Below are 16,934 nucleotides of genomic sequence, written 5' to 3'. Positions count from 1 at the left end.
TTCAGCAACCCATGCTTGCCGCAAAAGGCCACTATGCTTATCGTATGAGGCGACTAACGGGATCAGTTGGTCAGTCTCGCTTACTTGGTTGATGCATGTCATCGTATCCCAATTGCGTGGATCGATGCTCATGATGTCAATCCCTGGATTGTCTGGTCCAGATTCGTTTTTTACATACCGCCGTCATATAGCTGGAATATTGCTGAGTGCGGCTTTAAAAAACAAACAAAGAAATAATAATTAGTACGGAGTTTATAATCATCTAACATTTGTCGTATGAGTTCAGAAATGCTTGACAGCATTGACTCCAGACAGATTGGAAACATTTGAGTGGATGGGGGTATGGATAAACGAAAAACATGCTGAAACGAATAAATTGCAATTGAAGATAAGTGTCGTTTGACGTCAAATGACATGTTTATCTCATTGAGTCATTTTACGTTATTGGTACTGTAAAATGGCACAGCCAGCTGTGGTACGCATGCTATTTGATAGTCTATTCATTGCACGTGCACTGAATGCTACACCGAGGTAGACTTAAGTAGCCCATGCTCATGATGTTAATCCCTGGATTGTCTGGTCCAGATTCGTTTTTTACATACCGCCGTCATATAGCTGGAATATTGCTGACTGCGACGTTAAACAACAAACAGACAAAAATATATCGGTTGCTGAGAAGCATGTCTAACCTGAAATCCTAAATGTGATGCCAACAGATGGCATCAATGTTATTCAGTGTTGTTGATTCTAAAGTTTGCTTGTAAGTGATTATAGCTTTGACGAAGTGAGTTTGTTTGTTATTCTGCGCCACAATCAGCGATATTCTATAATTATTCAATACATAGCATGGGAGCATGTTGTTTACAGCATGGTTATAGTTCAGCGCCATCAGAATACAATCACACACAGTGAACGAGTGTAACAGCTCGACCCCGACTTTAGATTAACTTGATGCACTGGAGACCTGTTCTGATTCGGAATCCCCGTACAGGAACGGGGTACTTGATGCAACGTTCCGACAGTCCTTTTGGTGTTCATGAGAGAGACGAGTCTATCATTTCCCTCTTTATTGTACTTTTGACTTCATACTTCGGCAATTAATTTATGAGGTCTTTGAAAGGCATCTAGAAGTGATGCACACAAGCAAGAGAATATATGGATGTCAACTGTTTTATTATTAGGAACACAACGTTTCGGAGTATATGCTTACCCCTTCATCAGGAGAATGCAGCACAACAAATTAAAACCTTTTCCTTAAAAATAACCTTAAATTAGTTAAGGAAGAGAATATATGGATGTCAACTTCTTTATTATGAGGAACACAACGTTTCGGAGTATATGCTTACCCCTTCATCAGGAGAATGATCTATTGCAACAAACGATGAGATGCAGATTTGGAAAACAATATTATGTGCACAAACATGGCCAAGTTGGAACCCTCGGTATCTGTAAGCAGCACGAAAACACGAAGTTCAAGGTCGGAAGTAGACGCGGCGATGAATGTTGTGTTGATGCTCCGACATTATGATTTGTTTATTAATGATGCTCTAAACCATTACAATGAAACGATGCTTGCAATACTAATTGCAAATAATGTGTTTACGTCCTAAACAAACCTAATTAAGCTCGTCCCTTGTCCCATAATTTGGACGCTTATATGTCACACAGTGCTATCGATGCCCCATTCGAATGACCAGCTGATGCCAAAACTACACCCGGCTGCACGTGATGTTCTAGACCCTGTTTAGTACAGGTGTGTTGTTTGTAAACGGGTGAGTAATAGACAACTTTTTAATCAACAAATAATAAGATAATATGTACATAGCTGTTCCCTGGATGTCTCAAGACATGACTACATATATAGATGGTGCAATGGTCTGGAAGTTAATGGGATGAAAAGATGTCGATATGTATGTTTCATCAGGCATTCAGCTTCGAAGTTTAAACCAAGATGGGAAAGAAGCCAATAGTTAAAAAATGTCGTCACTGAAATATTGAAACAGACAAGGCACACCACACACCGTCTAATAGACTCCCGATTAACATTGAAATAAATCCATATAATGGACGGATGTTTTTCAATTGTCTGCGCCTAAAATACATTTCTCCACCTACACTTTTGGTGCTGCTTCAAACGTCAAAGGAAGTATGTACTCAGCGCGATGAACTTTGTAGTTACACTGTCGGTGTGGGTGTATGAATGGCGAGGTTAGAGAATTACATGCGAGGAATTACGCATCACCTGTCCTAAGAGAAATAATTGTAAACATCACATCTCGAGAGACAGATACTCCGTAATTCTGAGTAGGTTATTATATTTATTGCTTGTAGTCTTGTTCTTCCGAGAAAAGGAAAAACTAAACACGTGGGTTTTAGCTCAGCCAATCTCTAGTAGCAACAACACCCAAAATATGGATTTTAATGCCAGGAATATTTGATGACGTCAATTCTAATTATTGCGACAATGCGTCGACATCTAATGTTTGCGTTAATTCTCTTCACATGGCGTCACATGCTCAGGGCCTCTTCTTAATATTGAAAATTGTGTAGCAATTGGTGTGAACAAGCTAATCAAGATGACGCCAAATCTACAATGCTGAATAAGAATGTTTGACAATATTTTTTTCACAATTGTAATTAATAATATAGTTACAGTTCTATCTCTCACGCAATATTCTCTTCCTTTTCCCGAAGTTCAATAGTATATTAATGTTCTGTCCAATATGAACGATGTTCATAAGTAAATATAAAAATAAATATTAATTTTCCTTCTTTATCAGAAAACATCACTACCAAACTTTATGGGAGTTTTGCACTCGCAGCCCGTCAATCACTGAATTGTCGCGTCCATATTCGATCATTTACAGGCCTTGGTAATATAGCTGGAATATTGCTTGGTGCCGCGTTAAACGATAAATATACCTGCACGCCATTAGTGAACATACGCGGAGAAATCATAATTTTTTATAATTATATTGAGGTACCTTTTACGTAGTACTCGTCAACGTTGTGCCACAAAAAGGAATATTTGCGAAAGCGCCGGTTCATTTTTTGAAGCAGTCATAAAATATATATTAATATCCTGATAAGTATAATAATTATTTCTCTCATTGCGAGTGAGCAAGTGTTCGACTTAAGCAGTACTGCAGTCCCTTCTCGGGGGGATTCCCCTTACGAGTACAATGTGAGAAGCCTATTCTTATAAAGGTGTTCACTGACATTATATGTGTCTCGACTATTGCTAGAAGTGGTGTGAGGTCATATCCATGCATCCACACAATGAATTTATTCCACAGCGGTCATGCCTTAATCTATATGTGATAGTTTTCTGAAACGTCCATGGGCCTTATGAGTAATTAAATAGAAGGTACACGTATTTCTATTTTTTAAACAGTTGTAGATAACATGTCATATTTGGTCTACTTAAGCTTGACGATGTTAGTTCGTCTTTTCTTAAAAGCTGAAATGCAAGGTATTTGTTTGAAAGTTTCACGGTATAATGGAGGCAGTCAGTGACTTCGTGCTTGTACATCACAACCGCTCGGCGACCATGAGGCCAGAATAGACTACTGCGCTAGATACCGGGCCGTGACCCGTGTTTGTCAATATCAACGTCAATATGTAAGGGTGGTTATCGCATAGTTGTCCAAAACATGGCGTAACATATAAAACAGGGAATGAATTTAAACCATCGATCGTATTGTTTCAAACATTTTTGGTGTTGCTTCATCATGTTAGGAAAATGACTTTATCGTTAATTTAATTTGTTTGCACTTATAGTGATGGTAATTAGTTGCCTTAGTGTTGATCAAAGTTTTCCTGTTCTGTACTTTTGGCCATAGGTCCATGATAAAACACAAAATTGATAAAAGTATAATTATTAGATTACATGCCGAATAGGTGACTGGAGTACAAGACACTCAATGTTAAAAGATAAATGTCTTGCTTCTTATGTTCAAGCACTTGGCAATTATCATTTACTCAAGCACTTGGCAAAAGTATTTACTCAAGCACATGGCAAAATCGTTTACTCAAGCATTTGCCAAAAGTATTTATTCAAGCACTTGGCAAAACTCATTTACCCAAGCACTTGGCAAAAGTATTTACTCAAGCACTTAGCAAAAGTATTTACCCAAGCACTTGGCCAAAATCATTTACTCAAGCACTTGGCAAAAGCATTTACTTAAGCACTTAGCAAAATTATTTTCACAAACACTTGGCAAAAATACTTACTCAAACGTTTATTAGTATGGATATTGTCTGCTGACACCAGTCTTGGAAAAGGTTCGGTTGTTGTTGGATTGATGAGACGATTGGGGAGAACATCGACTCCTTGGTTGGAAATATCTGGCACTTATTATTTTGATGATACATGGAGTTCATCTTCCACAAGATAAGGCATCTGTCAGATCCGTTGTATGGAGTCTTTGTGTGGCGGCCACTTTCAAATGAAAGTCAACAGTTATTACACCGAAACATGGTCAGTATTTTCCGTCGATAAGGGAGAGGGTCACAGGTTAAACAGATTCCCACACTTAGTACAAAAATAAAATTAGAATAGTAATTGCATTTAGATGAAGCGGCGAGGTGATGACCAATTGCAAGAAGCAGTCATAAAATCTTAATTTGAAGCCTGGCATGAACGACGAGCGCATGTCTTGAGACGTCCATTTTAACCCAAAGCCACATTTAAATAAAAGGAAACTCTTATTTTGAGATGACCGTGTATTTCGCCATTATAATCAAGAGCTTTAATAAGATTTTTACACGATAGTTAGTGGAGTCTGTGCTGGGATAGCTGAATCAGTCTACACCACCTGACCGCTCCGGATGTACAGTAAACTACGGTTATATCGAACTCAAAGGACCACTAATTTTAGTTCGTAATAACCGTAGTTAGTTACGCGCATATCTACAACATACTTACAACAAAAGGCCGGGACAAAAACATAAGTTCGTTATATCGGTCAGTTCGTTAAAAGCGTGTTCGTCATAAACGTAGTGAACAACCATACTGCCTGGGGACTGCCACACCCTCCCAGGACCATGTTGGTACGTGTATACTTTTGAGCTCCCAGAAATGATTGACAGAATATGGTGTGCATAATCTCAATAATATATCAATAAGTGGTTCGCCATATAACTGATCCATAGCACAGGTTAGGTGTGACCATAGCAACAAAAAATATTAAAACGATCATGATGATTAATATATCCACAGTTTCTGACAGTTGTAGATTGAGAATACTGCTTTTCTCGCTACTTTTTGTGAAATAACAATACTAATATATCTTTCAATGTTGCAAACATTAATTTCTTCTCCATTTTGGAACCAGTTTACATAACTGCGAAGAGGACCTCTATTTCTAAAGACGATAATATTATTTTTGTTGAAATTGACTTATATTCAGTTTATCACAAAAAAACATTCAAAGACATATTAATGTTCTTTGCATTTGTTTGTTGTTTAACGCCGCACTCATCGATATTCCAGCATAATGACGGCGTTCTGTAAATCATCGAGTCTGGACCAGACAATCCAGTGATTGACATTATGAGCATCGAGCCACGCATTTGGGATACGGTGACAAGCATCAACCAAGTCAGCAAACCTGACCACCGTTGAAAACCAATTCGAACCCTGATCTTCACGGGTCAATTTTCTTTGGAAGCTGTAAATCAGAGTAAATAATTATGAAAACTTATCATAAATATGAGGAGATACAAAACACCTCTCCAACCTTCCTCCTTCGACATTGTTGCACGCTGGCTGGTAAAAATGTTGACAAGTTGGTGGCCCCGGACACATCCGGGACGGTCGGGTAGCCTAGTGGTTAAAGCGTTCGCTCGTCACGCCGAAGACCCGGGTTCAATTCCCGACATGGGTACAATGTGTGAAGCCCATTTCTGGTGTCCCCAACCGTGATATTGCTGGAATATTGCTAAAAGCGGCGTAAAACCATATTCACACACACTGTAAAGTGTGTTCATAAGTCATTTTCAGTTGTGACACAATCACATACTGATGGATTATCAACACAAGATATTTATGTATATTTTATGACTGCTTCAAAAAATGAAAGCGCTCTCGCAAATATGCCTTTTGTGGCACAACTTTGACGAGTGCAACGTAAATTTTATCTCAAAATAATCATAATTATTATGGTTAAGCCCCAATTTCACTACGACCACGAATATCCCGAATCACCCCGAGTAAGAAATGTTTCATGTTCGTAGTTACATCTCAATCGTAGCTTGAAGTTCTTAAATGAATCTTTTTGATTCCCAAATATTCGTTCAGTTCGCGGGAGTACGTCGAATCGGCGAGAAAGTTTTTTGTTTGTCAAAAACTGTCGTGGAAGGGTCCCCGAATTGCAATTTCGTGGCAGTATCGTAATCCATTCGTAATTAATTCTTATGTTCCGTAACAGCTTCGTTGTCGATTCTTTTGCATTCTTGGCTATTTTTAGCGATTCGTGGCTCCCAAAATTTCTTGTCCTCAACACGAAAACATCCCGAAACAGCCACGACTGTCCCGTGTCAAATACGAATCTTGTAAGAATTAAGTAAGACCTACACGATTCCCCAAGGACCAGGACCAGAGCAGCACGTGCTCTCCGTTGAACCTCCATGGTGGAAATGATGGGTTGGCCACCCTTTCGGGACCCAAGAACATGCCGAAGTGTCAGGAAAAGTACCGTTTTTCGCGAACTATTCGTAAATATGTCGCTTTAGTCGTATCTTATTCGTTGCGATCGTCCTGCATTCGCACATGCATTCGGCACATTCGTAACTTAGTCGGAGGTGATTCTTACAATTCGTGCATGATCTTGTAATTCGTTCATGTTTCTGAACCCATTCCTGGCATTCTGCATATTTTTCAACCCGATTTGCCACGAGTTTCTCGTAACTGCTTCGTACCTCCTACCGATTCTCCACTAGTTTGCATTATTGGCCGAATCATCACCAATTTTGAAAGTTTCCGATTCGGGATATTCGTGGTCGAAGTGAAAGGGGGACATTAGACGAACACATCTTCACAGCCATATCAGTAAACTGCCACTGATAATGTTGCGTTGGATATGGAAAGTTGGGTAGTCTTAAAGGGATGTTGTAATCCTGGGATAACATAAAGAAAACAGATGGGGGCGGCCTATTCTTTGTCACCTTTGAGTCCATCCCTATGTTCACTAATGCCATGCAGGTATATTTATCGTTTAACGCCGCACCCAGCTATAGTCCAGCTATATTTCCAAGGCCTGTTAATGATCGAATATGGACGCGACAATACAGTGCGTGACGACATCTGGCTGCGAGTGCAAAACTCCCATAAAGTTTGGTAGTGATGTTTTGCGATTAAGAAGGAAAAATAATATTTAGTTTTGTATTTACTTATGAACCTCGTTCATATTGGACAGAACATTAATATACTATTGAGCTTCGGTAAAAGGAAGAGAATATTGCGTGAGAGATAGAACTGTATATTATTTATTACAATTGTGAAAAAATTATTGTCAGAAATTCTTATTCAGCATTATAGAATTTGCGTCATCTTGATTAGCTAGTTCACACCAATTGTTACACTATTTTCAATATTTAAGAAGAGGCCCCGAGCAACGTGACGTCATGTGAAGAGAATTAACGCAAACATTAGATGTCGACGCATTGTCGCAATAATTAGAATTGACGTCATCAAATATTCCTGGCATTAAAATCCACATATTGGGTGATGTTGCTACTAGAGATTGGCTGAGCTAAAACCCACGTGTTTAGATTTTCCTTTTCTCAGAAAAAAGACTACGAGCAATACAAAGAATAACCTACTCAGAATTACGAAACATCTCTCCGTCGAGATGTGATGTTTACAATTAATTCTCTCAGGACAGGTGATATGTAATTCCTCGCATGTAATTCTCTAACCTCGCCATTCATACACCCACACCGACAGTGTAACTACAAAGTTTATCGCGCTGAGTACATACTTTCTTTGACGTTTGCAGCAGCACCAAAAGTGTAAAGGACATATGTAGGTGGAGAAACGTATTTTAGGCGCAGGCAATTGAAAAACATCCGTCCATTATATGGATTTATTTCAATGGTAATCGGGAGTCTATTAGACGGTGTGTGGTGTGCCTTGTCTGTTTCAATATTTCAGTGTCGACACTATTTTAACTATTGGCTTCTTTCCCATCTTGGTTTAAACTTCAAAGCTGAATGCCTGTTTTTGACTTAAGATGAAACATTAACTCCCAGACCATTGCACCATCTATATATGTAGTCATGCCTTGAGACATCCAGGGAACAGCTATGTACATATTATCTTATAATTTGTTTATTAAAAGGTTTTCTATTACCACCCGCTTACAAACAACGCACCTGTACTAAACAGGGTCTATAACATCACGTGTAGACGGGTGTAGTTTTGGCATCAGCTGGTCATTCGAATGGGGCATCGATAGCACTGTGCAGCTGTGCTCTACAACGTCTACTTTACTCCGAGACGGATAGTCTACTCTCGATAGACACTAACGTCTTTCCCAAAACACCAGATCTGCACAATCACCATACGCATGCATCTCAAAACTCGCAGTGCTATTAAAATGTTTCATTTAAATTTTTAAGTCCTTGATTTTTTCAATTTAAAAAAAAAAAATTTTAAATATTTTTTTTTATCCCCATCATTTCAAATACAAAGTATACATGGAACATATTACATTAAGATCAGCATGGTATATATTCAAATCGCCTTGTTGTACATTCAGAGGTTTGTTTCTCTGGTACATCTGGTAAATCTATATATAAGGTTTCTATACAGAATAACAGACAAATTGTTGTATTAAATCATATCTTGGTATTCTTGAATAATGTGTGGAATGAAGACCAAAAAGAGAAAAATTTAGCTTGTTTACAATTTGAGAAAGCAATAGATCTTGTAGCTTCATAATATTTAATTATTTCCCACTTTACTTGTTTAAAATGTGGAATTGATTTCTTTCTCATTTGTTTATAAATTACAAATTTTGCAATTAAAAATATAATATTTAATGGGTTATTGTTTTTTCCTTTAAATCCAAATAAAAGATTTTGGTTACTACAATCAATACTTCCTTCCACTGTTGTCCCTAACCAATCTTTCAAATCCTCCCAAATATGAATTGTATATTGACATTCACAAAACATATGAATAATGGTTTCTGGGCAAGTTTTACAAAGAGTACATGTGGGGGTATCTTCATAACCAATCTTAAATAAATAACTATTTGTTGCAAGAATATAGTGTAGTATCTTAAGGTGAAACCAAATTAGGCTTACACTTTGTGGTGATTTTTTCAAGTTGCCTGTGATCAATAATTACTTAAGGTCGGTGTATCCATTCTCATACTGGCAAAGTGAAAACAAGCCATTCCGGTGATAAGGAATATTACCTACAGTAATGACAAAAATTTACAAGTGTGCTTTTCAAGAAATGTCTATCTTGCTAGCGCTAAACATCCCCATTGAGCTTTGAACCCCTGGTTACAATCCGGGTACGAATCGTCAGCCAGGTAGGTGCCTGCGAGCCGTTTTAATCTTACAGGTCGCTACTTTGGTGGCTTCTTGTTGGAGGGAGAGTACCGGCCATCAGCTTGGTTGATGGTGCTAAGGCATGGGGAGCCAGTGAAGGTGGTATCGATGCCTTTTTGGCGCTTAAATGATTTGCTGATTTGATGTGAAGTCTAGCTTATATACGGGTCTGGTGATTTTACCTTGCTGTGATTGTTTTAGAACATGTATTCTGATGTTTAGGTCATATTGTTTGTTTTAAATATAAATATAAAAGTCATCAAATGACTTGAATTCAGCAAAATGTTTGTCACAGTCATTATCAAAATGATCAAGAAACGTATCCTAATTCAAACAACTATGTACATTACAGAGAATAATTATTATTACACGGTCTCTATGGCAATGTTATATTATTCAGCTAATTTAGAGACATTTGGAGTTAAATTCCTTTTGTAGGTCTATATAATTTCCTACTTTGAGGATTTGATAATGATCGGTTAGACATGGCTGAAGAAACACAAATGGTGGAAGATAAACTTTAACTGTTAAACACAGTCCAAAACATGTTTAAACGCATATAAGCGTCAACATTATGGGACAAGGAACGCGCTTAATTAGGTTTGTATTTAGGACGTAAACACATTATTTACAATTAGTAGTGCAAGCATCGTCTCATTATAATGGTCCAGAGCATCATTAATAAACAAATCATAATGTCGAAGCATCAACACAACATTCATCGCCGCGTCTCCTTTCGACCTTCAACTTCGTGTTTTTCGTGCTGCTTACAGATACCGATGATTCCAACGTGGCCATGTTTGTGCACATAATACTGTTTTCCAAATCTGCATCTTATCGTTTGTTGCAATAGATCTCGGAGAAAGGTGCGCATTCTATTGCAAGGCTGATCCTTTAGAGAACAGTGTATGGTCGAATCATCAGTTACGACTGTTAGTTCATACATCACCCTTATACCAGCAACATCCTTTTTCAAAGTTGTATTTGAATAATGTGCAAAGTTTAAGTGAGTAATAAAAAATAAATAAACGATTCCTCGTTACATACCGTCTTTATTATTGAGTGTGTTTCAAGACGCGACTCAAGAGCGAGGTCGAGTTCTATCTCTCTCTCTCTCTCTCTCTCTCTCTCTCTCTCTCTCTCTCTCTCTCTTTATATGTATGAGTGAGTGAGTTGGATATACAACGGCTTTGAACAGTATTCCAGTTATGATGTGTGACGAAAGACCCAAGCTATACAGGTCTTAAACGTTTACCACTTTGGTGAAATCCATGAGCATTCATGTATACTGTGCTGACAAACCTGGTAACATTATCGAGTCTGTCCTTGTCTCTATCTTTTCGAGACAGCAACAGCCCTGAACTTACTGCACCTGAACCATTTGATATTTGTTGTGATACGAACGTGACATTTCCAGCTGCATAGCTGGGTGTAGCTGCAGCTGAACCGATGCCCGGATGAAATATAGATAATTCATTAGACGTTTCTTAGCTGGTGATGGTGGTTCTCGAAGTGCCACATCCCACGAGAGGCACATCTTTCCGTGGGAAGAGTGTCCACACGCCAATATCAAAGTCTATTTTTTACAGCATACAAGAACTTGTACCAGCCGGCGAAAACAGGTATTGTATAGAGATGGATCGCCTCTCAGTCCGTTTATTCATTTAGTGCTTTTCACCTTGTACGGCATATACCATCGCACCTCTCCAAAATATATGTTTACAGTAAACTACGGTTATAACGAACCCAAAGGGATCACTAATTTCAGTTCGTTACAACCGTAGTTCGTTATAATCAAATATACAGCATATATACAACAAGTGGCCGGGACAAAAAATAAATTCGTTATATCCGTCTGTTCGTTATAAGCGTGTTCGTTATAAGCGTAGTTCACTGTATATCCACCCATTCGTCAACTTGAATGTTGTCTCGCAATTTCTTTACGAATGTTTGCTCAAAATATAAAAAGAATGCACACTGTATTTTACTGTGATGATATTTGAAGAAGGGAAGTAACTCTGCATCTGGTTTTTTTCTCTGCAACTCTCAACAACGATATCGCAAACGTTGTATTTGTACATGCAGTACAATATACATAGACGATCCAGATGAGGACCCACTGATGCAGGAACCCATTAATCATCGGAACTCAGGTCGTGACGTTGGTGACACGTTGTAACCAACACATGGAATACTCAGACATGCCAGGATAAGGAGTTTAAAACATTTTACAGTTGGGGCCTCGTTCGAGAATGAATCTCATCACGATAATTATACATATTCAATACCCAGATATTTGTTATTTGTGTTCGTGTGATATGGTTTTGTAGGTATAGTGCTGGATACGCTGACCTTTTCGCGAACACCTGGTATCATCACCATTTTATAGTAAACACATGCTCATGTTATAGTCGACTTCATACCATCGACTCTCGGTCTTTCTTACGAAAATGGAAAGGGTTTTGTCGCTTTTGTTATTCGACTTTTTATTACCGATATGGTGGCAGTTCGGTTTTGTTTGTGTTTATACATTCTCCAACAACAGGCAAAAAGGAAAAATCGAAAAAGATAGTATCAGGAGTGTTTGCAGATTTTATTTCTCATGTTACAAACGATCGGCGCGTGGTTGTGACGTGGTAAGTCGTGTCTGGTGCTTCCCTGCCCCTATGCAGCTGCAATAGAAACGACCACACGAACAGTTAGTTGTTTGTTTGTTTGTTGTCTATAGCCGTCTATAGCAATATTCTAGCCTTATGACGGCGGTCTGTAAATAATTGTGTCTAGACTAGACAATCCAGTGATTGATATCATGAGCATCGATCCACGCAGTTGGGATACAATGACAAGCATCAAACAAGTCAGCGAGCCTGATCACCCGATCCCGTTAGTCGCCTCTTACGACAAGCATAGTAGCCTCTAACGACAAGAATGTCGACTAAACGTTACAAAAAGTTAGTATCTCAGATAGACCCTTCCTCAAATACCCGTGTTCGGGTTCTGAATAAACAAACAATAAATGTCGCATATGAATCAACAACAGAAATAACTTTTGCTGTGTGCTAAGATGGACTAGGAATACAGATGACTATTGTCCCTTCAATTTTATTCAAATATGTCAAGTACTAAAAATGCGGTACTGTAAATAGCCCCATGAAACTTTGGTTAACTTACAGTCTGAAGAGCGGCAGAAAGTAAACGCGAACAGGAAAGTATTTTTAATATTCTGTCAGTTATTTACAGTCAGAACTGTTGTGTATTTTACTCGACAACGCTATCAATTTTATGACGAAAGAACTATTTTATGTGGCCCAAGGGTAATCATGGCACCGAAAAATATGCCTTATTACTCATCCCAGAACGACCATGACTTTTGTGCATGCTCATATTAACATACTCTTTATTTATTCATATATATTTACAATATATATCATTGTTAATTTATACCATTCTGAATTAATAGACCTCCTCCGTGGTAAAGTGGTACAGCGTCCGCCCGGAGAGCGGATGGTCTGGGGTTCGATCCCCGACCCCGTCACACTAAAAAACGTTAAAATATGGTACTTGTTGTTACCCTGTCTGGCGCTCGGCATTAAGGGCTAAAACAATGACTGGTCGGCTCGGAGTCAGTATACTGTGTCTGAGTGGGGTATTCATGGTAAACTGCGGCATGGTATCTCAGTGAGCTAGCACTATAAATCGGCTTCAGTCCGGACTAGTACAAGCAGCCACACACACACACACACACACACACACACACACACACACACACACACGTGCATGCACGTCGCTATATAAGTGCAATAATCTTGGACGCGACGTTAAACCCCATTTCACCTCACCTCACCTGAATTAATATGGCAGGAATTTTGGAAATATAAGAGGATAATAAATTAAAATTCTAGCTACCTATTAGTATTAACAAAGTGATAATAGATGAGAAATTTCTCTTTGTGACCGTACCTTACCTATCCCACCTATCTCACCGAACAATCTACCTACCATCACAATTCTTGCAAAATTCACGATTAACCACAATTATGATGTTATGATGCCAAAATATTTTCACGATTGTTTCACAAAGTACTTACAGAATTTGCAGGCCACGTATACTGGTTCTGTTTCACGGCCAACCATGGGGCACGCCAGCTGCACGGAACACCCAACACGCGTCGCGCTGCTGGTGATCTGAGGAGGAAGGATGAAATATATGTTGTGGAACATTACTTCTATATGCCTTTCAAAGACTTGAAATATCTGTTGTTTTAACTCGGCTTTTGAACATTTAAGTCTTGACCATTGGTTACCAGAACAGGAAAGTTCATGGCACTCATCGCACAAAACAGCAGGTCAACCATCTCATTTCATTCACACTTCTTACTGGGATCGGGGACGAGAAAGCTGGCACTATGTCTTCCCGAGGTACTTGTCATTTGTCATTTAAATTTTTTATCACACGCAAAGCAATGTTCATTTTATTGACACAGGCCAGAAAACATGAAGAATTGCTCATGTTTTATAACCACCCATACGAATATCAAATATACGTCACAATAGGCTAGTGGTGACCTTATCATGTGTATTGAATTGAACATAAAACTAAAATCATGTGCATGAAATGAAACATTTTGCAAAAAGAAGATACATTTTATAACGAAGATCAACTTTATCCTAATCCTAGCGTTGTTGGGGCGGTCGGGTAGCCTAGTGGTTAAAGCGTTCGCTCGTGACGCCGAAGACCCGGGTTCGATTCCCGACATGGGTACAATGTGTGAAGCCCATTTCAGGTGTCCCCCGCCGTGATATTGCTGGAATATTGCTAAAAGCGGCGTAAAACCATATTCACTCACTCACTCACTCCTAGCGTTGTTTCGATGCAGCCGACTCGGCTTTCAGCAAAGATTTCTTATGATTCTGGAAAGTGTTTTTTCGTTTATATTTTATTACACTACCATTTACCCAGATATTATTTCGGGATTTATATCAAGAAGATCATTTCAGGGATTATTTTTCCATTATTAGAATTTTCTCCCGGGAGTAAAGTTATACTTGCACGGTTCTTACTATGATCCAACTATCCAACTTCCGTATACACGTCCATGAAGACCCTTGCGTGTAGTGTCTAGTTCGTGTGAATATATATCTTCAGTTAAGAAAGACGATTAATGTCTATGTTCGTGACCAACACATTGACTAATAGTTACCTCACTCAGGGCATCTGGCTCGTTCGTCCAGTTAGCAATGGCTTTGTTGATCGCATCATCAATATCAGTTCCATGTGAGAAGATGGCGGCTGTAACTTTAGGCATCTCCTGCTGCTCACAGCTCTCAGTAATACCATCTGCCTCAATCATGTCGAAGAGATCCCAGACCTAATATAACACACACGGGGAATTCACTCGTCAATACATTGGACGCCAATTTGGACAGACATAGAATATCAATATAGATACATAATATATAGACAACTGTGTTATCAATTATTTTCCTTTTTGCATGTGAAGCGGTGTTAACCCTATGCTTCGTTTTTTGTTGTTTAACGCCGCACTCAGCAATATTCCAAATATATAACCAAGTCAGCGAGCCTTACCAACCGATCCCGTTAGTTGCCTCACACATGGATATATCACAAGCTTAGTCGCCTTTTACGGCAAGCGTGGTTTGCTGAAGACCTATTCTAACCTTCTTCACGGTAAACTCTGCTACCTACTCACGTTACCCGGCCATTTAAATCTAAAGTTTTGAACTTTATACAATTTAATATATCATTTAGAAAGCACACGAGAGCCTTATTGTGTTTAATGCTGCCTGGAACAGTATTTCAGTTATAATCACAATAAGTCTTCTCAGTGTGGGAGGATATTTCCCAAGTCATTCAAGACATTATCACCTAACAGAAATGTGATACCACGGGTGTGATACTGACACAGCAAGGATCATAATCAGAGCCAGTCTTGGATTCGAACACATCCAGAGGATTACGTCAGTCACGAGTAAAATGACTCGGCAAATTGCAGCACCTTTCAATCAGAGGAAATGTCTGCATATAGTTGCCCTGTACACGAGTGGCGGGATGCTTAACTGGATTCATATTATTCGAAAGGCACAGGGGTCAGTTGTGTCGCAAACCAACCAATCTTTAACTTAAAGACTGCCTGTGGCTCTGACTCTATGTTATCCACAATGTGCCGTCATGGTCTTCCTACAAGTCTTGCTCTGGTTATTTTTATGTTACCTACCAAGTCTGATTCACCATTGGCGCTCCTGATCTTGTTTATCGATGCCAAAGTTGATTCCTGAAGCTCAGGAGCAAGCTCCTCGGCAGCGGCCAGTGCCAGAATAGCGACGAAGACGATGACCTTCATGGTTGAGGGTGCCTGTTGGAACTGTTGGAGGTGCAGACGGGGACAGAAATAGAAACATTTATTGACGCTATCGGTATCAATATGTCAACCAACTTCCACAATGTCTCAGTAATATGTGGCCCAGTCGCCTAAGCCCCGCGATTCGCTGTGCAGGGTTGCGTGTCCCTTGGGCACGCCAGAAACCTATGATTGTGGGTTCGAATCCCGGTTATGTTTCTAGGTTTGTCAGCACCATACCCGTCCGTCTCTGGCGTCCCTGCTGTAAAATTACTGGAATGTTGCTAAAAGCAGTGAGTGAGTGTGAGTGAGTTTGGTTTTACGCCGCATTTAGCAATATTCCAGCAATATCACGGCGGGGGACATCAGAAATGGGCTTCACGCATTGCACCCATATCGGGATTCGAACCCGGGTCTTCGGCATGACGAGCGAACGCTTTAACCACAAGGCTACCCGACACCCCCTGCTAAAAGCAGTCCGACACTAAACTTGCTCATCCCACTGGATAACCCGATCCCAAAGAAAAACACACGAAAAAAGTGAAACTTACCGAAAGTCGTAACGGATGTTGAAATGGAGCTGAATTGATGTGGACACACATTTATATACTCTCAGCTGTGCACTGCAGAATGCTTACCCCAAAGAAGCCATCATACTTAATGACAATCTGCATGCTTAATACTGCAGGTGCTGCATATTACATAAAGCACTGTAACTTGTATGCAAAGAGCGAGATTCCTACATATATTTATTTGATTGATCACTAATTTAATTAGTCAGTAACTGAATATGTTTTGACGCCAATATATAAATATGTCAACTATCACAATTAACATTATCTATGAGTATGTTACTATTTTATGAAATCTCAAGCGTGTTGCCCGTTTAGTCGTAAATTCAATTAGCATTATTTTGGTAGAGTGTGTTCGTGTGTGTATTGGGGTGAGTCACAGGTTTTTCTTAAAGTTTAAATAGTTTGATGCCAATATATATCAATGCCACCGAGTAAC

The 16,934-nt window shown here is 39.2% G+C and overlaps 1 protein-coding gene across 1 annotated transcript; it reads right to left on the bottom strand.

Annotated features, from left to right (window-relative positions):
- Nucleotides 1-12,138: 12,138 nt before the first annotated feature.
- Nucleotides 12,139-16,599, bottom strand: LOC124143523. Its single transcript, XM_046512526.2, has 5 exons — nucleotides 16,475-16,599; nucleotides 15,801-15,947; nucleotides 14,766-14,933; nucleotides 13,653-13,749; nucleotides 12,139-12,236 (listed from the first exon to the last, which is right to left on the bottom strand). The coding sequence occupies exons 1-5, from the start codon at nucleotides 16,523-16,525 to the stop codon at nucleotides 12,229-12,231; spliced, it is 471 nt and encodes a 156-aa protein (XP_046368482.2). The 5' UTR covers nucleotides 16,526-16,599; the 3' UTR covers nucleotides 12,139-12,228.
- Nucleotides 16,600-16,934: the final 335 nt, after the last annotated feature.

Source organism: Haliotis rufescens, unplaced genomic scaffold, assembly GCF_023055435.1.
Source record: "Haliotis rufescens isolate VD_foot unplaced genomic scaffold, xgHalRufe1.0.p SCAF_2, whole genome shotgun sequence".
Lineage (NCBI taxonomy): Eukaryota > Metazoa > Mollusca > Gastropoda > Lepetellida > Haliotidae > Haliotis > Haliotis rufescens.
This window is presented reverse-complemented; position numbering and strand designations above follow the sequence as displayed.

Coding starts and splice junctions, on each gene's coding strand:
- LOC124143523 (XM_046512526.2), bottom strand. CDS start 16,525: ATGTGTGTCCACATCAATTCAGCTCCATTTCAACATCCGTTACGACTT. Junction 15,948..16,474: donor AACATCCGTTACGACTTTCG/GTAAGTTTCACT, acceptor CACCTCCAACAG/TTCCAACAGGCACCCTCAAC. Junction 13,750..14,765: donor AGCCAGATGCCCTGAGTGAG/GTAACTATTAGT, acceptor CTTCCTCCTCAG/ATCACCAGCAGCGCGACGCG.